Source organism: Calypte anna, chromosome 13 (assembly GCF_003957555.1).
Source record: "Calypte anna isolate BGI_N300 chromosome 13, bCalAnn1_v1.p, whole genome shotgun sequence".
Taxonomy (NCBI): Eukaryota; Metazoa; Chordata; class Aves; order Apodiformes; family Trochilidae; genus Calypte; species Calypte anna.
The window spans coordinates 783,254-810,986 of NC_044259.1; the positions used below are offsets into that span (position 1 = coordinate 783,254).

Below are 27,733 nucleotides of genomic sequence, written 5' to 3' on the forward strand. Positions count from 1 at the left end.
AAGATGACTTCACTCACTATAGCTAAAGTAGCCAGATTTAAAGAAATTAAATTTGTCAGTTCATTAGTGTGTAAAACAAGAATGAAAAATGCATTTCTAATTCCCCATCCACTAATCCACAATCTGCTGGGGCTGCAATCCCCAGAGGCCCCAGGAAAAGAAAATCCACAGCAGCCTGATACTATTTCTCTAAGATTTTCCTGGCTAGGTCCTGCAGAAAGAGCTCCCAGCGTGGAGCTTTCCCCCCTTTACAAAACACACCTGGGAAAACATGCTGCTGTGCTAGGGGAGATCAGAGACAATAAAAACCAACTTGCCCTTGTCAGAATAAATGAACAAGAGATGTCTGCCCAGCTCCTCATAAATGAGCAGTATCAGCTCATCTGCAGCAAACCTACACTACTCATTAGGACAAATTAACAAGGTCTGAGTCAAGGTCTTAGCTCTGGAGCACTGGTGCTGCACTGCAGAAAGGGATGAAAGACCCTCCTGGCTGCACCCAAGAGCTGTGTTCCTCTGTACCTTCTTCCCAGCTGATGTGCAACCAAGGATGCTGCTCCTTATCCATTTTGCCTCAGGAAGATGGGTTCAGGGTACCACAGACCAGGCAAGCATGGGCCCAGTTTGTACACTTGAAACTATGATCTCCACAGGCAACATCAACTTTCTACATCAAAACCTGCTTTAAATTATTTCAGAGCCCCCACCTCATTCAGCTACCTAAGGTGGAGGCAACCCCAATCCCCTCTTCAGCAAGTGCCAGCACAACCCTCTGCAGAGGGAAGGTCACAGCCACAGAGCCATCTCCTGGGGGTGCCACCATCAATCACACTTAACCATTCCCTCTGTACTCTCTCCAGACAGACACGTTGGCATAACCACATAACTGATCTGGTTTGGCCTTTGCAAAGCACCTCTGCCTTCACTTGCTGCTTCTCCCCAACTCTGCGGCTGCTCACAACTTGCTGCCTACGCAAGCAAGGTCAAGGGATGAATCTGAGGGCTACAGCAACATCTTCTCTTTCTCCTTTCCAGCAGGCACATCAGAAAGGCTGTAAAGATCTGTGGCTAGAGGCTCCAGAAACATACGCTAGTGCCAAAGCCAGTGCAGATAACACCACCTGGTATCTCCCCACTACTCCCTTTCAAGGGGCAGATCCACCTTCCACATCTCACAAGGATGTGAAACCACAGCTTCCAAGGGGACACGTGGAGCAGAAGCTTGGAGAAGAGCCTGAACTCCCTGTCCCCCCAAATTCCACGCCACTTCCCCACTTCCACATCTCTGCTCCTGTGCTTTTTGGAGCATGCCTCTAAACATTCCCCTCCTCCCAGCCCTGCTCCCCATCACATCGGGCACAGCTGCAGGAAGCTCAAGGCCAGGAACAGCAGCTCAGGACTAAAGGACCTCATCACTAAAGCACCTCATCACATGCCAAGCACCCCAACAGCTCCTTCAGTCCCCTCCTGTCACCCTGACCTGCACACTGCTCCCACCAGTTGGTCCCCCCTGTGCTCTCGCCCAGCAACAGGTCCCAAGCCAAGGGGGACAACCCAGGGCTGGCTCTACAAAGTGACATCTGTATTTCTACCACTGAGCTCCTGGAGATCCATGCCAGCTGAAATGATCTCCAGACACTGATGAGGTAGGACCAAGCCCTAACTCAATTCCACTCTTGAAGGTTTCAATTAATCATAAAACCAATTCTATTTTGGGCTCCATCTGTCTTGATTCCTTCAGGGATTAATAATGCCTCACCCTGTGTTTTCACACACTAGCTGAACTGAAATTAAGACAGATTTCAATATGAAGTGCCTAAGAGGAAAATACATTCTTAAGAAAGAAAATTTCAGTCTAGTTACCACTCTCAGCTTAGAAAAAGATCCTGTTAAGTAAAAGCAGTGAGGTATTAATTTGGAAAACAGCTTCAGTGAATTCCTGCTTGTTGCAAGACATGCAAACACTCTAAAATCATATTTACAGGTTTTCATGGTAGAGGTTGTATGGAAATGTAACACAATTTGCTTCCAAAGGGAGGTGAGGAACATGCAGAGGGGTATTAGAAGCTCTCACATGTGCAGCTGCCAACCAAAGGGATCCTGGCAGCAGACACCCTGCTGCACCAGGCATGGACTGGAATCCAGACACCCTTTCCAATCCTTGCAATGTCAGAAACAGATAAAACCCCAAGAACCCTTGTGGTCCATCACATATGGCAGGTTTTAGCTGTTGAAGGCTTAGGGAAATCCCATCTGCATGTTCCCATGCCATTACCACCCTGGGTTTTCTCTTCCTACCTCTACAAAATGCAGCCACGGGGACTTCCCTACCAGCCAGGTCTGCCTGTCTGCTCTAATAAGGCAATTCCTCTGTTGGTCTGCTGGTTTATACAAAGCAGCAGCCCTAATTATTGATCTTGGCAGCTGGAGCTGAGGATTAACGACCTGTCCCTCCAAACAGCCACTGCGGAGCCGTGCCCATCATCATCATCATCTCCTGGCTATGGGTCCAGAGGCACCAACTCTCTCCTCATCCCTGTAAAGATCTTGTCCTGCCTGGGAGACAGCTGAGCCTGCAGCAGGGAGGGATGCTCAGAGCAAGGGCCAGCTTCAAGATGATTAACAGAAGGGGAGAGGTACAGCAGGGCAACAGGAGGGAATAAATGAGACAGAGTCATGAAGGTGGAGAGCAGCAATGTGACAGGAGAGCTACTGTGACCCACATATTGCCTGGGCTCCAGCTAACAGTATGTGATTGCAGGAAAAGGCCTTTTTCTTTCCCATCCCTCATTTTCAGGGTGTTTAGAAAAAAAAACAGAGACAGTCTGCAAAAGCTGGTTGCAAGAAATCATGTGATGCTAAATTCCAGAGAGACAGACAGAGAGACTGTGTGAGGACTGCTGTGTGCTGGAGGGACAGCCTGGTGCTCCTGATGGAAGCATCATTTGATGGCTGCCTTCTGGAACTGGCTGCAGTACCTTGGAAACTCATTAAATGCAGCAGAAAGGGTGAGTGACGTACATCTATTGATGCTCTGAGCAGCAAATTAGTTTTAAAATCTATTCAGGTCTCATGCAGTGGCATCAAGGGGCTAAGATTTGGTAGGAAGCAGCTGTGATAGAGTTCTCCAGCTTGTGTGATGACTTCAAGCCGCCCTGTGAGGAGGGGGCTGCTCCGTGATCCACCTTCCTGGGGATGTCTCATGGCCACAGAGAGCTGTCCTGACTGCCAGGGCTCAGAGGGACACACAGGTTCCCAGATAGCCAAGCCAGGCAAAGAGAGAGACCTCCTTCCAAAACATGCCAGGCAACTCCAAGGGCCTCTGATGGACATTATGTAAGCAGAAATAGGACCATCTAAAATAGAGGTCAAAACCCAGTTCACGAGAAGTCTGTCAGCAACTGAGGAAGTGCAAGTGGTCAACCATGATGATGAATTTCTTCAGAAAGAGATAATTTCCAGTAAGCTGCTGTGGTGTTTCTCTGCAGAGCATCACCCTTTTCAAACACTTGGAGAGCCTTGAAGGGGCAGAGGTTGGCAGCAAGCTGGTGGAAGACCTGAGGAACTGTCTTCATGGATGAATAACCAACTGTTTCAATGAACCTTAAAGCACATGAAGACACAGATGAGGAAAAACTTATCAAAACACTGTTAGGAGAACATGTAGGCTGGATGATGCCAGCCTGGCAACAAAGTTCTGCTTCCATCAAGACCAGCAAGAGCCAGGCTGAGATGCTGTGAAAACCTGTGGCTGGTTGGCCAAAGTTATTTTGCCTCCTGTGCAAGCTTCGGGTCCAGCAGCTCTACCTTCCTCTTCAAGGAAGAGCAGGGGAACAGCAGAGGAACAGTGAGTAAATGCAGCTAAACTCAAAAGGCAGCTCAGGAAAGGCAGGAGCAACCCCCCAAGGCCCTTCTGAAAGCCACTCACACGGCAAGTTTGCCTGGATTGCTTGCCAGCAACAAGATCCAACAAAAGGCACAGTCAGGGGAAGGGCAGGAGAGTGTAGGCAGCAAGACCTGCAAAGGAAGAGATAGGACCTGGATCCTCCTGGAGAAGCTCAGGGAATAGCTGTGAATAATCGAATCATTCAGCTTGGAAAAGACCTTTGGGCTCATCAAGTCCAACCAGCATCTACAAAGTTCTCCCTTAAGCCGTATCCCCCAACACCACATCTAATCGACCCTTAAACACATCCAGGGATGGTGACTCCACCACCTCCCTGGGCAGCCTATTCCAGTCCCTGACCACTCTTTCTTTGAACAATTTTTTCCTAACTTCCAGTCTGAAACCCTAATCCTGGTTCAGTCCTGTCCACCCCAAACCCTGCTGGGAGCCGGTACCTAAAAACTGAGGCTGGATCCTCCATCTCCTGTCCTCAATGTCTCTCTTCCAATTCTTGGCTGCTTTGTTCTCTCCAATACACTTTTCCAACCCCCTTTCTGTGAACCACGGGCTGCTCCAGCCTCCCCCCTCCCTCTGCTGTGATTAAAGAGCAGGCACAGCCAGCGCTTTGCTCTGCATTGAGTGGAGGTTTCACACCTATTGCTGGGAGGGAACATGGGGAACACCACACAGGAGAGACACAGCAGGTCAGGAACATAATGGAGGTGTCAGGCAGGGAAATCTTTGAAGCTTGTGAAGCCATTAGCTGAGTGCACAGGCTGCAGTAAAAAGGATAAACAGAGAACATGGATGATGAATAAATAGCAGCTGAAGACTGGCGTATGTATTGAGTCCAACAATGACAACAGGTTTATGCTGAGACACACCAAGCTTGGGCTGCAGTGTGGTTTATTTTGTTTTTAATTTCAAAAAGTGATTAGGTCATCAGTCCAAATGCACATTTTAAATGGAAACCACCATGATAAACCAAATGCCTTAACAGAGAGCATTTACTAGACAAGAATGAGGTTTCAAAGTGCTTGTGCCTGACACAAGTCAGGCCCTTGGTAAGCTGGCCAGTATGTACTGGGGAGATTAATGGTTTCTAGCTGGAATAGGGGAGATTTAGGTTAGACATTAGGAAGAAATGCTTTGGTGTGAAGGTGCTGAGCCCCTGGTTGCCCAGAGAAGCTGTGGCTGCCCCATCCCTGGCAGTGTCCAAGCCCAGGATGGATGAGGCTTGGAGCAACCTGGGCTGGTGGGAGGTGTCCCTGACCATGCAGGAGAGCTGGATTTTGATGATCTTTAAGGTCCCTCCCAACCCAAACCATTCTGTGATTCTAAGAAGAGACAGAAACAATGGATTTTACACAGACAAAAGGGTCCAAGCCAGACCCTTGGAAGGGGTAACTTGACCTTTGGCAAAAGTGACAACAGCCTGAGCCTGAACCCAACCCCACAGGGTCCCAAGTTTGTTGATGAGCACCCAACCCTGCCCTGCTGCACCCTGCCAGCTTCCAGATGTCAGCATCTCCCCAGCACTGACACTCCCAAAGCATTTGGTGCAGGAGCAAACCTTGGAATCCAGGTTTTTCTCGTGGGGTCTGCTTGCCTTGCCTTCCTGAGAGCTCAAGGATGGCAGTTTACTATTTAATTCTTAATTACACTTTCTTGTTAAGATTTCAGAGGCTGAAAAATGTTTAGGGATTTATTCTTCTGTGTAATTAACCATAATGATGAAACAGGGTTTTATACTGCACTGCAGTTTTTGTTAAGGTTATTCATAATGGGGAAAGGCTAAATAGGTTGAGTTCATTATTATTACAGAAAAAAAAAAAAAAGGAGGTGACCCAATCAAATTAATTTGAAATTAAGTGCACTGAGGCTGATAACTTCACATAAGTCAGGAGTTCAAATACAAATAGAAGAGACAATCTACAAAGCAAGGAATTACAAGCGGGCAGGGAGTTGGAGCTCAAATTATTGTCTGGGAGGTGGGAAACACACAGCCTTGGCAAACAGTGAAAATGGACAGAGACTATGGGATGTACAAGGAGAAGCTGGAGAAGGAAGGGGAGAACATGAAGATGGATTAGAAATAAATGGGTAGGGACAGTGCTTGTTAAACTAACTGGATTTATTTGTCTGCCCAGAAATTCTTATGTCCTTACAAGACAGCATTGAAGCAAGGTCTTTAATTTCACTTTTCCTGCATTTATTGCTTGGGCCTTAATGTTATTTAACAGCAGTGAGCATCAAGCAGTTTCACTGTGAAGCTGGACTTAATTCAAAACTGTTATATCTGGTGGCAGCTTTTTCCTTTGTCAAAGACATCCTGAAGAAGCTGCTGTTTCCCTGACAAAACACAGAGGTTTTGAACCCTGGGAGAACAGACAGCACTGAAACACCAACGGATTGAGCAGGGGCAGGGGGACAGCACCCCTGAACAATGGTGCTCAGTGTCTGTGATGCACACCAACAGAGTTTAAGGGATTTTAATCTCATGGAAATGGTTAAGACAAGCAGAACCCTGATGCAAATCACATCTAGGAAGCTCTCAAGTGCTTCCACGAGATGATGCTCAAGTTATTACCTGTGATGAGTTCACCCTCAGGTCTTTACCAAGTCCTGTAATATCTGTTTCATCTCTCAAGGTTAAAGCAGGGAACAGTGAGATCCCTGTAGTGCTGGGCTGGCTGGAAGAGGCTGTGCTGAGACTGCCCAGTTCCTGCTAAGCCCAGACCACCAGTTTGGGATCCTGTCCCTGGCTACCCAGTTTGAACAGCACTTGGGTCTTCAAAGGACTGGCCAGAGCCCCATGAAGCTCTCAGCACAGCTGTGCAGTGACTTTCCTCCTGGCTTCCCACTTAATCCACACCAGAAATCTCTCCTTTTGCACTTTCTGCCCTCTCCCCACAAAATGTAAACTGGTTTTATTTGCCTCAGTGGTTTCACTTGGCTCCAACCTCACCTCTAATTCACCCCTAAGTGTACAGGGGAGCATTTGGGACAAAGCTTCAAGAATGCATTTGACATAAATTATTCTTCTCCTAAACGGATTACAAAAATCCTTTTATTTCAAAATATTAAAACGTTCAAATTATTGGTGTGGAAAAACGTTTCCTGGAGGTAAAGTTTTTTTAAAATTGAGGTTTTAATCACAAGCATAATCCTTTCTGGCTAACACTTCCAGTCCTGTGAAACATCTAGATTGCACAGAGGCCTGGCTGAGCTGTGAATACAAAGGAAGATGCTGCCTGTAAATAGCTTAGAGGACATCAGAAGACACTTCTCTCATCAGCAATGTTTCCTAGCTTAATATAGCTCCTCTTAGCATAAAGCATTGACATTTTTGCAATGTTTGGACCCAATGGCACGAATGCTGATTGTCATCCAAAGATCCTGGAGTGTACCTTAGAAAACAGGCAAGAACATTTTACAGACAGTAGTTTTACTTGCCTCCAAAATGCTGTATCTTAATATTTCATACTTATATATATTTAAATGTTAGTACCACCAATGCTAACATGCTTTTATGCTAATGCAATCACTGAAAATCCAGATAATGCTGTGTATTGGCATATACTGTTAGTGAATTATGGATACCTAAATGTACAATCCCACATGCCTAGCAATTATTTTTGTTAGTGCATTTAACTTTTATTTGCAATCAGAGCACTTGAGGATTGTTCAGATGAAGTTTACTTTTGCAAATTGCTGAGCAGAAAACAGTTTGTTAAAGGTTTCAAAAGCAGTAGGACAGTGAGGAGGTGGCAGAGTTGCAGTAAGGGCACGGCTTCAGAACACTCTGCCAGATGGAACGATGTTTGATTTGGTCACACTCAGTGATTAAACCCCAAATGCCTAAAATAGAGGACACAAAAGAGAAACAAGAGATGAGATCCTGATTTCCTGCACAGCAGATCACCCTCTCTCTCAAGGCAGAGTGTCTCAGGGGCAGCTGGACACCAGGAGGGTAGAATCTGTGCAGGCAGCACCCTGGAACCCTTGGCCCTGAGGACCAAACTCTCCTGTATTAAAGCTGTTTCTCAAGTTCAGTTTAAGTCAAATAAATGGAAGCAAAATCAGGAGGGAGTAACCCTCCATTGCCCCTTGCTGTGCTTTCTCAATGATCTTGAATGTCCTTTTCAACCGTGATGATTCTATGATTCCATGATTCTCTCCTCCTTTCTCCTCCCTCCCATCTTTGCTGATCCAACATCTGTTAAAGAGCTGCTCCACTTGAAAGCCCTTTTATCCCAAATGGGTTTGCAGCACAGGCACACCCCTGAGCCAGGTCCTGGCCAGCCTGGGTGATGCAGCTGGTTGCTCCATCCCTTACCTGCTTCGCTACCTGACCAGAGTTGAAGACCATGCCAACCTGGAGAAGACCCGGGATATTTTTAAAAGCTAAAAAGTTCTGGATGCCACCCGATGCTCAGCATTCATGCAGGTTTTCTCCTGGATAAAGCAACCTGCCTGCAGACAATGCCAAACTCCCTCTTTCCAGATTCAGCTACGCCAGGAGTTAATGACCTCCAGGCTGGGCTGAGGAGCTGTAATGACCGTGCCCTGATTTTCCTCTGGGAAGGTTTGCCTGGCTTGAAACCACTGGCCTGAGCCAACCTGGCTGAAGAGACCAAGGAGGTGGCCACAGGCCCACTTGGTGAGCAGCAGACCATCACTTCTTGTCCAGGAATGGCTCAGCATCCAGATCTGATACCAAGCCCAGGCACACGAGTACAGATCAGATTGTGATCCTACAGCCCACTGAGCTGTGGCACCTCTGGGCATTTACTAGAAAAGTCCACCCACCTTACTGAGGCCCTGAAGAACTGCTTTGAGTGAAGGAAATGAACAACAAGCTCTCAGAAAAACAAAAGACATCAGAAAATGCTTTAGCGTGAAGCACTTCAAATGCCCGCGGCAGTTTAAATGGAGCACGGAGTGAGCTGAGAAAATGTATGAACAAACAAATTAAGCAGATAGCACAAAGCAGATGAGTTGGCATGTAGGTGTCTACTGAGAAAGCTTAAGCACAGCAAGGGGGAAAAAAGCAAACCCAAAAAACAGGCATAATATTCCTTGTGTTTTGGAACCGAGCTCTCACATAATACATCATCCAAACCACTCAAAATTACCATCTGTCAGAATGTCCTTTAAAGAAAAAAAAGGTCTCAAAGTTTCCCAAGCAGTATTTTAATATTGTCATCTTAGAAGAGACTTTCTTTCTGTCCAAAGAAAAGTATCTGCAATTAATTGAGGAATACTGCATAAAACCATTAGGTTTGTGGCCACTGCTACACGCTCGTACCTTGAAACAATTAATTTCTTGAGTCTTGATCATGTCACATTAGCTAAATTAGGAAAGATGAGATTTAATAGCCCTTGTCATTTTGCAAGTTACCTGCAAATGTTTCTAGAGCCTCTGTATGATTTTCTCTATACAAAACGTATCATCAGGAGTCTACTTGGTATTAAAGAACTTAAGGAAACAGCTACAGTACTGCTTCAGACATTAAGATACCACAGAATATGAAGAGCACATTTGTGTTTCTGATGTGAAAGTTTCCTTGTGATCAGGAAGTCAGAATCTGCTGATCCTTCCCTGGTGTAAATCTGGGTACCTGCTGCTGTCCATGTCACTTCACTCATGCTGACGACTAAATGCATCACATACAAGACTGCAGAAGAAATGTAGGTTTGTAGACCATATATTAGACTAAGTGATAAATAATTTATAATGGTGCAAAAGGTATTTTTAGACATGGAAATAGGCAGACACAACAGACCTGACCTTCAGTCTTCACTCTGCACCTAGTCCTTGAAGTTTGGCTTCATCCATTTCTAAAAGCCTCTGCACACCTGAATGCGCAACACTCGCCCACCAAAAGCCCCCAAAATCCGTAAGGCAAAAGGAGCACCAATGAAACCCACTGATAACACACAGTACCACCTGCAGCACTACATGCTGTGCCCTACCATGAGGCCATCTGGGGCTCCTTCAGGCAGCAGCCACCTTCCAGTGAACCACAAACAACCTTCAGACCAATCTCTTCTTGATGCAGCCTGCTGACCCCATTCCCAGCCCCATATCTGATCAATATTGCTTATGGTCATGCCTGTGGGTCAGAAGCACACACATCAGGATAAAACCCCCCTCTGAAGACCAGAAAAGTCAAGATATTTCTGCAATCAGCTCTCCTTATGTCAAGGGAAGAGAGGGGGAAGCAGAACTATTCCCCTTGGACTTTGTAAGAACAAGAAATCAAGCAACAATCATTGCTTCCACGCTGACTTACTGCTGGTTAAGTCTAACGAGCAGGGTGAGGACACACTGACAAGCTGACCAGGATAAGTGGTGCTGCAAGGGAAGGGTTAGGCAGAGGGGAAGGCAATTTGGCAAGTTTTCACCCTCCCAAGCTGGGTGGGAGAGAGCTCACCTGGACAGGGCAGCTCCCAGGACGAAAGCAGCGTGCTCCTTCAGCACGGCCTCGGTGCTGTTCAGCCCGTGGATCACCAGCTGGAGCCCACCCATGGAGAGGAAATCCTTAGCATTGTCCACCTGGGAGAGAACAGGGCCCCATCAGTACAAACCCCCAGACCAGATTCCACCCTAGGACTCCTGGAGAATGCCTGGCTTCGGAAAGCACAGCATCTCTTCCCTCCTAGACAAACTGGTGCTGAGTTTTAAAAGGAATTAAAAATTAAGAGGGAACCACTGTGGTTTGAATTTTGTACAAAACTGCCTGGGAGCAGCAATGCCACAGCTGCAGAAGCACAGTTTGATGATGGGTGGCTGTTATCACATGCAGAGGGTATGGCTAAAAACTCAAATACTTCGATTAGCTATCAAAGCTATTCTGGATGGCTGTGTTGAGAATTTAGGTAATATAAAAAACTTGGTAAATCCGGTGATGTAAAACATAAACAACAAAACCAAACCAAATTCTTTGCTCTCTCACTTGAGAAGGCATTAGTGAGAATGCAGGGAATTGTATGTTTTGTAAGTGCAGTTACTGAATTGATGTAATTGTAGAACCTGGAGTGAGGGATGTTTCAGAGCCTGCTGGCAGCATCGGTACCCGGGCAGCATCCTCTGCCCTCCTGGGTGGTTTTCCTTAACAACTTCACAAGGAAGAAGCCAGTCACTACCTGGAAGGGTCAGCCACGAGCTTCTCCACAGGGCAGCCTGAGCAGTGATTTTTCTGAAGCAGACTAAGAGTCAATAGAGAAAAATTTAAATATTAGTGGGGATTCAGTAGGCTTTGACTTGAACTGGGCACAAAATCACAATGGGCATCTGCAATTCGATTAGAAAAAGGCTCTAAGTGGCTCACAAACAGACTTTAGAGAAACAGCACCAAGTGCTTCAAGTACAAAACTCAATATAAAGTCAGAAAAATGCATTTTAGTTTTCAAAGATTCTTCTTCTTTTTGTTTGAAGAAAATCTGATGAACACTCAGAATCGACTGCTCAAAAAACAAGCAAACAAAAAACCCGTGGTTTTGGAATTTCAACATTTCTCCTCCCTGTAAGACAGGGAGACAACAGCATATGTTGGTAGATGGAAATAGAACCTAAATATGATTTATCAGCTGGGCAAACCGAGCTCCCCAGCTTCAGCGATGGGGTGGGACAGGACAAACACCATAAGGTGTGCAGGGGACGTTGGTCCCAGGCACCATGCTCCAGCTTGAACACCCTCTTGGTTGACAGTGACTTCATGCTCACTGTTATTTTTATCTCAACTGTGCACCTTGCCCAAAATTGGCCCAAAGCTGGATATTTTAGGTACCCAACTGAATGAAGAAGCTACTTAGCTTTATGTCCTACAGGCATCTGGTTACCAAAGCAGGCCCTGGGGAGCTGCCCCTCTGCAAAGCTGGCGACAGAAAGCCCATCTCTGCAGGTCTGCTGGGGCTGATTTAGGATTTGCAGCTGCTTTTGTAGCCTTTCAGATCCCCTTTTTTTAACTGTCCCTATAAACGGGACCTGCCAGACCTCTTACTTTTCTGCAGGCTCATCTTTAACTACAAAGCAACCCAATTTCAGCTACCAGCGGGGGCTTTGATTGCTCAGCCTCTGTGAAAACTCTGGGGCTGTTTTAATGCTGGAGTTGGACGTTGATTTCTGCTCCAGAAGGAATGCTAAGACTGGCAGAAGTTTGCATCCAGCATCCCTCGTGGTAAAGTCACTGTACCCTCATCAGCACTGGAGTCCTTCAGGCCAGCCCCAGCACCAGCGAGACACCTCAATGGCAGAATATAAAGCATGCTGTAAAGTTTCTTATGAAAGATGTATTTATTTATTTTTTAACTGGGTACAAGAGCTCCCTCCCTCCCTCTTATAAAACCAACAAACCCCCAAAAACTCAACAACTTGAAAGTATTAACCTCTTGGGAGAGCAGTGGATGCTGCTAGGCAGCTCGTGCCTCGCTTCAGTCCGCGGCAAACAGCGTGGAAGAAAGCCAAAGCTCAAAAGAGCTCTTGAGTAAAGCACACAGGGAAGGTGGGCGAGGAGAGGGGTGGGAGAAGAGCAAACATGACAACAGTTATTCAGGGAACGGCTTTGAAGCGGAGGAGAAAGAAAAAGAGGAGGGGAAGGCAGAGGGAAAGTGTTAGAAAAGGAAAGGGAGGATGGAGCCGCATGTCAGGCAAACGCGATGGGGGGGAATCAGCAATGAGAAATGGTCATGTCAGAGGAGGGAAGAGAAGAAGATAAGGAGAGTAAATAATTGAGAGAAAGAGCCTGCAATGCGTGAGAATGGGCCTTGGCTCCTCACACTGCTGTGCAAGCACCGTGAATTCTGTTTATAAATGAGTTATGCTTTGGCCTTCTCACGTGTGCATTTGGTTTTACGCATTACAGATAACCTAGCAAGCCAAACCTTCCTGCTCCTTCTCCAAGATGGGCTCCCCAAACATGCCAAGTTGAATCCTGACTGATGAGAAACAAACCAGAGCAGGCAACCAAAAGCTGAGCAAACACAGAGTCCTTAGGCTGACACTCCAAGAGCAGGAGCACAGATCTGCCCCTGCTCGGGTCTGGACACTGCTTCCCCACTGCTGCCTGGCAGGAAGCTCAGAGACACTGCTGCTTCGTGTCCCACCACTCCTGGGTGCTCACAACCACGCCAAGGAGAGCAGAGCATCCTCTGCTTGCAACCCTACAGGGTACAGCACTTTCAGGGCCTACAAAAAAAAACTGGGGAGGGACTTTGGACAAGGGCCTGGAGGGATGGGACAAGGAGGAATGGCTTTAAACTGGAAAAAGAGTTAGGTTGGACAGTAGGAAGAAATTCCTTGGTGTGAGGGTGCTGAGCCCCTGGGTGCCCAGGTTGCCCCCAGAAGCTGTGGCTGCCCCATCCCTGCCCGTGTTGAAGGTTGGATGGGGCTTGGAGCCCCCTGGGCTGGGGGAGGTGTCCCTGACCATGGCAGGGGGTGGCTCTGGATGGGCTTTAAGGTCCCTTCCAACCCAAACCAGTCTGGGATCCTATGATTTTCCAGTTGAAAGGGCAACTTGTGCCCTGGAGGAAGAAGCCTGATGGCCAGGAGCAGTTACCAAAAGCTGTGGAACCATTCAGATGGAGATTGGGGGAAAAGGGAGCTGCAGAGCCAGAACTGGTCTCAAATGTGTCTGAGTGCTGCCCTGGGGCACCCATGTCTGCAAGAATCCCTGTCCTCTAGAGGCCACCGAGGACTCCTGAGAAGCTCAGCCCTTCCTGGGTTATGCAGTACAAGCATATTTGGCTGTTGTTCAGTAATTACATTAAGCCAGTGCTGCTAAAGTCAGTACCAAGCAGAGATAATGCTCTGGACGCATTCAACTGGCTGGAAGAAGAAAAGAGGAGGAAAAGCCACGCTGGCTTAGAGACAAGTCATATTTCTTATCAGCTTCCTGCCTGATGAGAAGGTGCTGCCCAGCCACCTGCCCTGACAGCGTGGGCACAGAGCAACCTTGTGATGGATGCACAAAGGAGGCCCCTGTGCTCCCTGCCAGCCCCCGACATTTCTCCCCCTTCCCAGCCCCTTTGATGCTGTTCCCTTTGATGCTCCAGTCGCTGCAGAGGGGGCAGGAACTGCTTCCCAATTCCTCTCCCCTTTCTGGAATTGTTTGCCCCATCCCATGATACAAGCAGGTGGGATTTTGTGCTGGAATTGTCCAGGCAGTTGTTCTGGAATCCAAAACATCCCAGGGGTTTGGGAAGTTGTTTTTAGGCAACTGATGCTCTGGCACCCTTAACGACAAAGAATTAGCCCCGAGTATGAGCTCCTTGGGCACCCATTGTTCACATTTATTCTCTGAGTCAGACAGATGCCATCAGTGAAACAAAAGCATTGAGAACAAACAGCAAGGAAGCCTCTGCATGAGGATGACAGAGATTTAGTGTGGAAATTCAAGACAAAGAGCCCTGGAAATAACACTTCTATTACTTGGTGCATGCACTCCCTCTCTCAGTAGCACATTGCTTCAGTCACCTTCCCCCCCAGAATGCCACCTGGGGCTTTAAGTCCTGTGCCAGAGACATCTGGCTCATCCCAAGAACTGTCCCATTCACCTTCTGGAAAGATCAAGTTACTGAGAGCATCGCTGAAAGATCTCCCAGTTTGCTCCAGACTCTCCCATTTCCAGGGCAAGGAGAAGCCCAGTCCTTTCAGGGGGTACCCAAACACCCACCACCCAAGCCAAGGGAGGAGAGTGGAGTGCCCATAGGCTGCAACCAACAGGAGAGAAAAATGTGTGAGCTGAAAGCAAAGCAAGAGAGACCAAAGGAGGGGGGTAAAAAGTGTGAGGATAAAGCCGAGGTGGTGAAATTTCAGGAAATAAATCTGACCTCACACTGAGCTGGTTAGCACAGCTCAGCTGATAATCAACAACTTGCCATTTGCCCAAGCCTCTTCAGTCTGTTCTGCCACTGTCCCAGCTGCCAGAGGCTCTGCTTGCTGTTTCTTACTCATGCCAGGACAAAATCCAAATTTTAGGGTGACCTGTCTTCCCTGGTACAGAGATCTTCTCGGTGAACTGGTGTAGAGAGACCTGCCTGCAACCAGAGCTCTTTTCCATGGAAGCAAGTAAAAAACTATTTCTTTTAGCAGCCATCACTATACTGCCCCCAAAATGGCAAATAAAATCCCTTTTTGTGATGTTTTAGCATAAAAAAGGAACGGGAGAAAAAAAGCCCGAGAGCAGACAACAAATCAGGCACCACTAACCCCTGGGAAACTGCTTGCTACTGGTACGATTGATGATTTATTCTAACTTGGATGGAAAATAAGCCTGCAGTAGCCCTCTGCTGTCTGTTATTGTCCCAGGATTATGCTAATTAAGCAATTTGTATTACCCGATACCAATAAGAAATATAAACCCACATTTATGACACCGTATCTCCTGGATTTTACATGGTAGTTACCAACACATTTTCGTTACCTGGTGAACATAATATTCAAGGTCGTAAAGTGCCGCTACTTTTTCATCCAGCGTGGAGGCAGAGCTGTTGAATTTGCTGATTAATTTCACCATAATTTCATAATCTGTTTCCAACTTCACATTCAGTTTTTCGAACTCCTCCTTCAGCTGCTCTATGGGCCGGAACTTTTTCTTCACCTCTTCCTCACGAGCCTTGAAAGCAAGAGGAAAACCAGAGGTGAAGGCAGGAGATAGATGTAGAAAGAAGACAGGGCAGCTGAAGTGCCATGGGGCTTGGCCAGGAGACAGCTCATCCTGTGGTGGGCCTCTTCTCCTTTGTACAAACAGCACCCAAGGGCTACAGGGAACGGAGAGCTGTAGAAAGGAGTGTGGTGAGAAGGAAAGGCTATGTCAGAGATCACTGAATGGTTTGGGTTGGAAGGAACCTTCAAGATCATCCAGTTCCAACCACCCTGCCATGGTCAGGGACACCTCCCACAGCCCAGGGGGCTCCAAGCCCCATCCAACCTTCAACACTGCCAGGGATGGGGCAGCCACAGCTTCTGGGGGCAACCTGGGGCTCAGCACCCTCACACCAAGGAATTTCTTCCTAAGGTCCTATCTCCATCTCCCCTCTTGCAGCTGCAAACCCTTCCCCCTCATCCCATCCCTCCAGGCCCTTGTCCCCAGTCCCTCCCCAGCTTTCCTGAAGCCCCCTCAGGCACTGGAAGGTGCTCTGAGGTCTCCCCATTGCTCTCTTCTCTTCTCCAGCCTGAACACCCCCAGCTCTCAGCCTGGCTCCAGAGCTGCTCCAGCCCTTGGATCATCTGTGTGAACTCCTCTGGATTCGCTCCAAGAGCTCTGTGTCCTTCTTGTGGTGGGGACCCCAGAACTGGACCCAGTACTCTAGATGGGGTCCCAAGAGATTGCAGCAGAGGGACAGCAGTGCCTCCTTCAACCTGCTGGCCAGGGGGCTTTTTATGTTCTCTAAGAGAGCCCCAGCATGGGCAGGGGCCAAATCATCAGAACTGGTGGCACTGGAGCAGGCAGGGACAGAGGAAGCAGAGAAGACAGATGGGCTGCCCCAGGAGAAGAAATCAAGAAAGCTCTTTGGAAAGGGCTTCTTCCCCCAACAAACCCACCAAAATCAGGTTTTATCCAAAGACTGAACCCCAGATAAAAGGTTGTTCCCCCCTGCAAGCACTGTCCTGCTCCTCCACGTGTGAACAGAAGCCAAGAGCTCCAGCAATCCGAGGGAAAAAAACTGAATGATGGAAGCAAAGTCAACCTAATAGCAGCCAAACAGCAGCACTTACGATTCCTGGCCTAATTATGAGAGGTAGCAGGCAGTGAGACAGAAAGCCACTCCTGCCCCAAGCCCACGGAGCTGCTTTTGCAGAGCTGGGAACACACTTGGTGTAACTCAATTTACTTTGACACACTTACTTCAAGGATGAATTTGCTCCCGGCAGGAGTGATTTTAAATGGAGTACTTTAGGTCCATTAGATGTAGCCAGCTTTAGCCCAGTTGCTGGGACAATAATATTCCAACAGGCTTTTTTCCAAATCTGGCTTATTTTCCCATAATTGAGCATCACTAATTTTTGTATTTAAATGACACTCATCTCAACAAGTCCTTCTACCCATAATGGTGGCTGGTGCACAAATAATCTTAGAGAAAATGAAATAATGCCCTGGGTGCCAGGATAGAGGGGAAAAAATAAGACGACTTTCTGCAGCTCCAAAACTTTCCAACCTTGTCTCCTTCCTCAGTTTTCCTTTGACTGAGACAGTGTTAGGGCAGCAGGAGGAGCTAGGGCCTAAGGAAATGATGGTGAGTGGAAGAGGGGAATAAGGCTGTGATCCACCTGACCTGTCACACATTGTCCCACCAGCATCATGCCAGCAGCTTGGGACCAGCCCCAAGCCTGGAGAGGGCTGGAAGCACTACTTCTGTTCTATTCTACTTTGGACATAATTTATATATTATTTTATTGTGGGCTATTTGTAACCAGAGAGACTTACAGCCTATATAAGGAAACTTCAGTCTATGCATCAGCCTGGCTATTTGGGTTTCAGTGCCCAGGGAATGAGATTGGGAACCTCAACCAAGTAGACAGTGAGCAGCAAAGCAAATTCCTTATTCTGTTCTATTATTCCTTGACAAATACCATTGTGCTGCTTCATCTGATGGTTAAACTGCTGATCCCAGCCCACTCCAGCACTGCAGCCCCTCTTCCCAGACAGCTCACAGGATAATTATTACCAAGAAACACCCTGAGCTGTGAGAATATATTTAGGCACTGAGAAGCAGCCTGCAACACAAGGTCTTGAATTCTGAAATTAATAAAATGGACCTGAACAAAAAGTTTCCATTTTTACAGAAAATCCAGGACTAGTTCAAGTTTCCCAGGGAACTGTATCACTAACAGCCAAGATATGTCTATATTCACCAGAAGGTCAGTCTGGACAGAATTTTTTCCAAGCAATTCTTTTAACCACTATCCTCCCAAGATGTGCAACGTAGAGTGCTTGCATCTATCTCCTGTCAATCGCTTTAGAAAGAGGAAACCCTCCTTACCTTGCTTTCTGCCTTCTCACTTGCCTTCATTTTAGCCAATGCCTTTTTGAGCTCCTGGGATGTGAATGAATTTGAGTCCACATCCACCTTGCCCAGCCTTGCAGAGGAAACAAAGCAAAACATGTTATAAATAAACAATCAGATGGGTAACATTTACATTGTGATAGTCTAGCAACGGGTAACACCAGGAGGAAAGGAGCTAAGAAGGCTAAGATTTCCACACATCACCCTTACAACACATATAAAAACTCCACACTCAGAAAAAGATTAGTCCAAGTGCTGTATTTTGGGTGCAGTTTGCTGACACCTCTACCCTGACAGTCAAAAAAGGCTCCGCAATCTGCACGCTGACTCAAAACCTCAAGTCCTAACACAGTAAAAATAGCTGAGTAATTTATGGCTCTCAATTTCGTGTAGCAACACAGAAAAGCAGGACATTTTTTCAGGGGAAAACCAAAAAAGCACTACTGTGTCCCTAAATGATTGCCAAGGACTCACAGATATCTACAGTTGAGGTTGTGATGACTGTCATGTACAAAAAGTCATGCAGAAATTAGACAAAAGTGCTAAAAAATCTGTTGTGCTGCTCTTTCTGCCTGTCTCATTGGTTTAGAGAGTGTTCACCTGGGCCACAAACACTCTTGCACTAAAAAAAGGAAAGCAAGAGGCATCATGAAGCTAAAGAGCCTCCCCCTGCTCCAAGCAGGAATAACTGGGCAACGAGGGAAGCGGTGCCGAATCCCACACAATTGAGGAAAGGAAGTTCCTGGAACTTGTCTTTGAGAGGAAGGTGCCAAGGGGGGGGAAAGTCATCACCAGTGGAACTTTTAAAACAGATTAGAAACCGTAGGTGGAGGGAAGGCTGTGTGACCTAAGGAGAACAGCAGCAATAAGTGAGGTCTGAATGGATGCTGTGAGCCCGCTGACTGCACAGAGCTCAGCCAGTGCCACCTGGCTCAGGTCAGCACAAACAAAGCCCCTCACAGCTGCTCTGGTGGTTCAAGCTCAGAGAGTAGTTTCAGAGAGATTTCTGCAAACATTTCAAAGGAACAGATGTCACTGGAAGAAGCCACATTGCAAATTTAGTTTCGGCATCGTGGCATGAGAGGCCCTGAAGGTGTCTCAGAACATGCAAGTCAGGGCACAGCCACCTGGATGGGATCACTGAAGATAAGGCTCAGTTTTCAGCACTGCTGAACTCTGAAACCAGGAACAAGGGCTTGGGAAGAGGCAGTAATTATGTGCAGCAGGGAACCCGAGCTCTAGGGAAAGACCTGAGTCCCACAGCCCACCCACCCTGATACTTTCCATCACTGTACCTTTTTCTTCTTCTTTCTTCTCTCGTGTCGCTTTTTCCAATTTCACTCTCTGGGAGCTTGGCTTCTCTCTCTCCTGTCTGCAGATTTAGTCGTACGTGTGACCCTGCAGGAACAGCTTGACCTACAAACACAGGTGGGGCTGTTTTAGGGCAAGTGCAGGGTGACAGCTTTGTGAAGGAAGGGTGAGCAGAAAGGACACACACCCCTGCCTAAAAGGTATGAAAGTCTCATCCCACGTGGTGCATGGGAGCAGAGCTGCTGACCACCCTCCCCCCTCCAGCAATGTCCCTTTGACCCAAACACCATCTCATCCCTGAAGAGATGCCACCCAGACCCACCAAACGTGTCCCCATGAAGCTGGGATGGCTCCACCGGGGAGGAGGGACCCCAAGCTGAGCAGAGCACCAGCTCCCTCCTGAGACAATTCCAAACCCACATCAGAAGTGGACTTGGAGACTACTGGGAGAAAGAGGAATTGGTTGCAGATTTGAAGTAGAGAGCATAAAGTACAGCTGCCAAAGTGAAATCAAAGCATGCTGCAGAGTACAGGCAGGTACGCTGAATATCAAGAGTACCGAGGTGAGGCTGGGCTGGTTTGGAAATATTGTATTAAAAGGAATATATGATCACTACTATCTGCCAACAAATATACACAGAATACATTAAGCTTTGGTTTTAAGTGCAGAAAAAGATGGGAAATTCAGTGGTTTTTTTCTTGGTGACAATTCCCTACAGGTACATCGCAACAGCCAGCCAGCAGAGGGATGGAGAGGTGGCAACATCTGGTCGCTGCTTCTTGACATCACTTATAATGCAAGAAATGTGCCTGCTTGGGAGAGCAAGGGTGGAAGCTCAATAAATAAGAGATCTTAACTGCACAGGGACAGACAGACACACAGCTGCTCGTGCTCCTCTCCCTGATTGAGGTTTCCCTATTAAGCTTTTCCTTTATCTGTTTCCTTTTGCATAAAGAGATGCCCAGGATAAAATACCACAGTGTGTAGGAGACAGGCAGCATCTCCTACCAAACAGGAGCAAAGACAAGGATAATTATTTTGTACAAAAAATACATGTTCTCCAAGACAAAATCCTCTAGTCCAGGGAATGGCTGGATTGATTCCCCCAAGACCAAAGAGACATTTCACTGATCAAAGGACTCACTGCTTCCTACACAAGCCTGGGATGTTTGTCACTATTCAGACAAAAACATTTCAAAGCCTAAAGCCATCGAGCAGGTAGAATTTGCATGGAGAAAAACCCAGAAAATCCACTTGGGATTATTTCCTCTTTAAACAAGAAACATTTCTGATAGCTCTTGTGCTGGTTTGATATGTGAGAGGACAGACCTGATTATCTTCCCATCTTAAACGAGGCAAGGACAGGCCAGATGTGCCTCCTGCACGTGTGGCATGCTTTCCCAGCCATGAACCCTTCTCCTGCTCCACAACTTGTGATACATTGGAGTTTTAATCTGTGTATCTACATCAGCATCTCCCCACTTCCAGAAGGTGAGCTCTGCAGGAACTCGGAGCTGTTCCCCTCACAGGTGGGACATGCAAGTCAGAACAGACTTTGTAGGATCTCCATCAAAAGGATAACACCATATCTCTTCTCCTGCGTTCAGGAGACAGCCAGCAAAGATTAAAAAAATAAATAGAATTATAACATGATATTGCATGTCCTCCTCCTCCATGGGCATAAACAGAAAGCAAAGGGTGAGCTGGGGCCTTTCCCCAGCCAGGGGCTTTCCTGGCCAGGTCACCAGCACCAGGACACCCCAGGTTACAGCCACAGCCCTTGCTGAAGAACAGCACAGCCAGAAATAAATGTCCCCATTAGATGAGTACAGTGTATTCTGCCTGTCATGCTCCCGGTGCATCTGGCCACATTAATTCGCTCGGTTGCCAGGGGAGAGGAATGAAGCTGATGGGTTTTGCTTAAAAGACACATCTAAAGAGAAAGCAAGGCAGCAGCCTCCAGAAGAGCAGAGCCCTCCTAGTTTCTATTTTCAGTGAGAAGTAAATAAAGGAAAACGCAAACCCCGGAGTGAGCGAGTTCACAAACCCAGCACAACTGAAATTAGGAGGCTGCCATCAGAGGAGACCTCAGACCTTTCCTGCTTCTGCTTCCTGCCTCTTCCCTAAACGAGATTTGACTGAGACCATCCAGACCTCGGAGCAGAACCCTCCAGCCCTGATGTATTCCAGCAGCTTTCAGTGCTGCCAGGATTCCTTCTCGCCCCTGCGCGCAGGTTCGTGCCCCAGCAGGACAAAAATGCTGCTTTATTCAACAAAGCAAGAAAAACATCTGTGTTTTCAGCAAAAAGACTGGCCTAGCCACTTAAAATATTACAGATGTTTGAGGCAGGGTGAGGTCTTTGGTCTTGTTTAGTTTGGGGTATTATTCTTGAAGCGTGTTTGAGGGTGGGTTGACTTGAATAATGTGATTAAAATCGCTCATTTAAATGAGCAAGCTGGAAACCCTGAATTTCAATCAGGTTCAACAGGCAGCTTCTAGACATTTGCCTTAAAAATAGCTTATTCTTTCTGAATCCTATAATTTGATACTATTCAGTGACTGGGAGCACACACCAGAGGGATACATATGTGAGCAATTACACAGCTTCACGTGCTGTTGATACAGAATCACACTCTTAATAGCTTTTTTTTTTTTATCTAGAGGAATTAATTTTTTACTTATTGCTTGTATTAAGTTGCTGTTAGGAAAGAGAACCCAATTAAAAATAATATAAAAACAAGTTTCTATTTCAGCAATTTTCTGATCTTTTTTCCTCCTGGCCACCTCAGAAAAATAGCAGATGCCAATCCAAAGGGGTGTGCATTGCAGCTCTGCTACTGGATGAAGCTGCTGCTCCATCACTCAGCCCTTTGCCTTGCAGCCAAAAAGAGTCCAACAGGTACCACACTTCCTGGGGGCCACAAACCCTTCCCACTGCACGAGTGACAAGGTATTCATTGGGAATAAATGTCAAAGCAAAGCGACAGCATTTATTTTCCAAGCTGATCCTCTGGCAATGCTCTGCTATGACAGAGTTATTCCTGTTCTCCATTTAATCCCTTTATCTCCCGGTGCCCACTGCAGCTGCAGAAGCACAGGGATGGGTTTTGCTCTCCTACATGAGCTGGAGCACGACTCCTGTCTGCCTGACATCTCTCCCCAGGCAAACTGTCACCCTGCCCGGGTGCTGCCACAGGTCTGAGCATCCCCTGCCTAAAAACACTTGCTCTGGAGGTCTTCCCAGTGCATTAGCATCTGTCTTATTTGGAGGTCTTCAGCTTGTCCTGAAAGTTCCTTAAACTGACACCGAGGAAGAATTTAATTTATAGCCCTGTTCTTTTAATCTTGGTCAGCCAGATTTTTTCAGACTTATTTCTTCTCATAATATATTAGAAGGAATAACAGCACCAGAGCTGGCTTCAAGGCAGCAACTCACTTGCAGGGGGTTCTCTGCTGACATTTATAAACTGATCCTATTTCTCTCTTGTGTTTTATTTTAGCAGCTAGACCTGTCGACTGAAATTATTGCTTTGTAACCAAATCACAGTTATCTGTTACTCTATTTCATGCACATTTTTGAAGCTCTGTACCTACATCAAGCTTTGCAGAGGGAGAAAATACGATAAATAAACAAATAGAAAACAGAACATGCTTCCACCACGCTCACAACTACAGCAAGAATCAGGCAGGTTATACACAGGATAACTGAAAGCAGAGGGCTGGGGAATACACATCATGTGGGGCTCCATAGCCAAGGAACCCCATCTCTCCCTTTCTAGGCCAACCAAACAACCCACTGTGCTTCCTCACTAAATGAGAAAGGTCTCATCCTGTGCATTACTCCACAAGAGGGTTTGTGGCCATCTCTGCACAGGGGCAAGGCTGAGCCTCACCTGACTGCACAGCAACTGAGCATTACAAGTTTACATCATGCAGAGATGTGCAAATTCCAAACCCAGATGATGCAATAACTCAGGATGGTCCTGGCAGCCTCCCCATCCCCTACACACCCTTTGGACCCACCAACCTGCCCAGCAAGAGAAGTCCAGGAGGGACCCAAGAGTCTCCCCTTCCAGAAACACCTTTGGACACCACTTTGTCCCCTGTAGCAGGGAAGCACTCCCGTGGGAAGGCTTCTGGAAGCTGAAAAAAGGGTGCTTGCCTTGGTTTCTCCCCAAGTGAGCATCCTTGTTTGCCATTGAAAAAGGAAATAAATGCACCTATTAAAAGTGTGAACAGAAACCCCAGTTATGAGCCAGTAACTGGCTCTGCACTTCTCAGAAATCACCTTGGCATCCAAGCAAGTGTCAGATAGCATCTACCTTCCCTGACTCTTTGTTTCTCTCAGCACGGGAGTGAGGGAAAGGGACTTTCTTTCTCCTGCAGGTAACAAAAGAATCCGCAGATCAATACTTGAATGTTCCCAGCACAACAAACCAGCAGTGTTGCGATATTAAAAATAATAAGGCTGCCCAAGACTGACAGAACATCCACAAAAAGTTATCTGATGGCACTGTACCTATTCCTTTAATAAAATAATGATTAAAAACAAACCAAGGAAGCAGCAGAGCTCCCTTCTGCTGCAGCACCAGCACTGCCAGCTCCAGGAGCCACCAGTGGGTGAATGGGAGAGACTGGGACACCCCGTGCTGGGGGGACACAGCTGGCACCTGGCTGGGCTGCCAGCTCCTGCTGCAGGCTGTGCCTGGGGAGAGAAGGGGATTTCACCTGGTGCTCAGCCTGTTTCTCAAGCTGGCCTTGGAGAAGGACTGATGAAGCAGCCCCCAGTCTGGTGGGGCTCGGAGCGTGCTCTGACTCCAGGCTCCCCAGTTAGTGCTGTCAAGCTAGGAAGCAGCAAAGCCTGGCTCCTCGTTTGGATTTTGAGGGGCTTCTTGGGGGGTTTGGTTGTTTTCCTGTAAGGGTGAGTCATACCACTCAGCCTGCTTATTTCAAAACAGAACATTTTTACATACAAAAGAAAAGGAAGATGTGCAGAAGACACAGGTCAAAGAGAGATGCAGTACTGATGGCAAGAAGAATTCCAGAGCCCAAACCTCATTTTGCTCCCTCCTGCCCCTTTTTCACTCACCTGCAGCCTTTAGAATAAATTCACTTTCTGGTACTTGCCACTTACCAAATAAATGCCACCAGAATAGGTCATTAATATGCTATATATCACCTCTTCCAGATAGCTGGTGGAGAGCTGGCATCAGGCCTGGAAACTTCCCCCCAGAATAACCCCAGCACCCCCCAGTGCATCCCCTCGTACCTTACCCACAGCACAGCTGGGGACAGCTCAGACACCTGTGTCCACTTCACAAGCAGAAACTTCTGCAATGACAGGGGATGAAGTGCTTTCCAAAACCACTTCATCTGCATCTCTCATTTCTGTTTGCTCTTTGAAAGAAGGGACACAGGTATTTAGCTCCTGGCAGAAACTCTCACCATCCAGAAATGCCTGAACACTGTGAAGTGTTGAGGTGTGGGGTTTCATTGAGAGTCTGAGGAAGCAGTTAAGACCTCAACAAAACCAAGGATGTTTGACACTTTGCTTGGTCAGTTTATGATAAATCTTTATATAATGCTTCCAGCCACACTAATAAACATCTAGCATTTTGATCAGCCAAATTTTTGATCTCTAAACACAACATCTTCTCCAACAGGGATTCTGCTCCAGGCTGCCACAGAACATGGACAGAAGCTACCTGAAAGACTTTCAAGCTCATCAAGGGTGAATCTGTTTCCAGTTCAACATCCAGCACTGCTGCCATCCCCAAGAACACCTCCAAATCAACACAATGACACATCCCAAAGTGCCACTGTCCCTGCCCCTGTCAGGTTCCTCGTGTCCCAGAGAAGCAGTGCTGCTTTCTGCTGGACTCAAACCCTACCTGAGCAGTGTGCAGAGAACAGGACATTCCCATTCCTGCATCTTATTTAGCAAGAGAGAAGCTACTTTCTGGTCCTCATCTCCTCAGGACAATGCCATGGAGATCACCATGTGGACTCGGGATGCTAAGGGCTCTGCACAGCCAGGATTATAGGGAGACAAGTGCTCATAGTTCTCCCTGGAGAACTTTTTTTCTGCATCCTATTAAAACCTGCCAACTGCTTGCTTGCTGCGGTAATAACCCTGTCTTTAAACAGCATCCATCAGGCCAACAGCTCAAACATTTGTTGATCTGCAAAGGATTTCAGAGACACTCATTTTGTCCAAGTGCTGAGAGGTCTTCTCTGTAATTTGTTTCCCTCGGCAAATATAATGAAAACCTTTTTCAAATGAAGGCAGAATCAAATCCCTCCTCCTGTGATTCGATCCGCAGCTCACAGAGAACAAAGCCCGGCCAGGAAGGGGCTTTCCAGTGAGTAACACTGGGTTGGACACGTGGCTCCATTTGGACACCTGGCAGGACAATCCCTCACGACTGCCAATTTACACCAACCTGCTGTTTGTGCTCTCTCTGTGCTGCTGAGCAAGTGCTGGGGCTGCCAGCCAGGTTATTCAGACCCCTGACAGCAGCACCAGGCTCTGCCTCCCAACACCTCCTGCCAAATCCCACCCGCTGCCTGCCCTCGGCTCGGCTCTCCCAGGGGAGGTGACGTGAGGGGACACCGGCTGATGCTGTCACAGGGGGGTGTTTAACTCACATCTAGCAGTGCCAGGGCTCAGAAAACAGAATTCTGCACGTAGCCCCTTAGCACAGCAAGTTGCCTGCCCAAACCCCTTCCCAGCCTCCCGTGGTACAGTCAGTGCTGGGGAGGAAGGGCAGAGGTGCCTCCCACTTCCCTGGAGCTAGTGAGGAATGGAAGTGAAGGAGGATGCCAGGGAGATGCCCGGGGAGGAAGGTTCTTAGGGAAAGAGTGACAGGAGAAGACATATGGTGCCTCTCAGCCGGGAGTCGCTGCTGCAGCATCTGTTGCTGGAGCTCCTGCTGCTGCCAAGAGAAAAAAGCTTCATATGGCCAAGAGCTCCCCGCAACAAGTGTGCTGCCCTTCACCTCCCTCTCCACAAAGGCTCCTCTCTCGCTTGCACTGCAACAGCAGGAAATAAAATAATAGCAGGGAAGGATGAGGAAGGGTTTCCCCCTTGTAAAATTGGCAAAAACACGTTTTCAGTTTATAAGCAAGCCCTTATCTCCAGTTTTGAGCCAGTCATTCCTTATGCATCACCACACAGCCTTGCTTACAGCGTGATACATGTGCCTGGAGATCCAACCCGAAGCCCTTGATTTATTTTCTCTTTTGATACTGGGCTCGATTCTGTGAACTGCAGCAGCTTAGAGAGTTTAATCCCACAAAGGTCTGCTCAGCAGAGATGGGAGGTGGGCAGCCCTACTCTGATTATTTCAGCTATCAAGCAGCAGGCTGGGCTGCACAGGCACCGTGGTGACCTTTTTCTCACCATGTCGCCAAAGTCATTGTCCATGTGAAACACTATTTACAAAAGCCAGTTTTAATCCCTCTCCAGCTCACTTAGTTATTTATCCCCAAGCCTACACTACTTCATAATGTCACTGAAACCCATTCAATAATTGTCATCCCTCAGGTGTACTTGTTACAGTAGAAAGCCCATCTGGGATGCTGAAGGCTTATCTAGGTTGAAAGAAGATCAATGCAGAATGTAGGCAGGGAAGGACAAGGGGAATGACCAGGAGAATTGAGAACCTGACAAAAAGAACAGGGTCTGAAATTTATCCTGGTGAATTTTAGGCATCTAATACCTTCTTTGAGCCAGGCACCACTGGCTGCTTTGCTCTGACAGAGATTAGCACCTCCAGAACATCATCAACCACAGCTGTCTTCCACATCTGTCACCCTCAGAGAGCCTCTCCTCCTCCTTTCAGCAGCTGGGGAGGTGGCCTCCCCAGATAAATGGAAGGGCAGAGAAACCCCCCTGAAGAACCCAGCAAGCAGAGACATGGAAAGGACACAACTGTTCTCATGGAAGGGACAATCCATCAGGAGCAACACCCGTTGTGGAAACCACAAGGTCTAAGCCTAATTCAGGGTTGGAAATGAGAAGGTGAAGCCTAAGAAGTGGGAAAAGGGAAAAAAACCCAACCAGGAAGTGTTACAGGACAGGCTGGTGTTGGATAAACTCAGCTGCCAGCTATGCTGCCAAGCTATGCTGAGAACAAATTTGAATGATAAAAGCTGGAATAAGAAGATGCCTTGGAGAGAGCATTGGTATAGTGCCTTCCTAAGCTTCAATATAAAGCCTCATTTCTATAGCTAATGCAGTCATGGGGGACATCAGCCCAATGTCTGTCAAGAGAACTTGTCAACACTGCACTATTTAAGACAGATGCTAAGGCCTGGGTTTATCTTGCAGATAGATCACAAAGAGGGAAAGTAGTGCCACACTTGGTTCCCAGGAAAATAAATCAACATTCTCCCTGGGCTTTATCAGGGGATGCTGTTTTATAACACTGAGGGTGAAGCAGCCTCACATTTTAACAGTGCACATGCTGCAGCCAAGATCAAATCCACACCCTCTGTGGGATTAGATATGGAAACTCCC

General features: G+C 47.3%; 1 protein-coding gene across 5 annotated transcripts in view; it reads right to left on the minus strand.

The window, feature by feature from the left end:
* The window catches only part of SIL1 (SIL1 nucleotide exchange factor), an 83,969-nt gene that overhangs the window by 21,669 nt on the left and 34,567 nt on the right, over positions 1–27,733 (minus strand). For all 5 annotated transcript variants that reach the window (XM_030458997.1, XM_030458998.1, XM_030458993.1 and 2 more), the window contains 4 exons: positions 19,195–19,315; positions 17,876–17,972; positions 15,316–15,507; positions 10,327–10,448 (listed from right to left, as the gene is read on the minus strand). In XM_030458997.1, the coding sequence (XP_030314857.1) occupies positions 10,327–10,448; positions 15,316–15,507; positions 17,876–17,972; positions 19,195–19,315 (532 nt within the window). The remainder of the gene's footprint in view (positions 1–10,326; positions 10,449–15,315; positions 15,508–17,875; positions 17,973–19,194; positions 19,316–27,733) is intronic.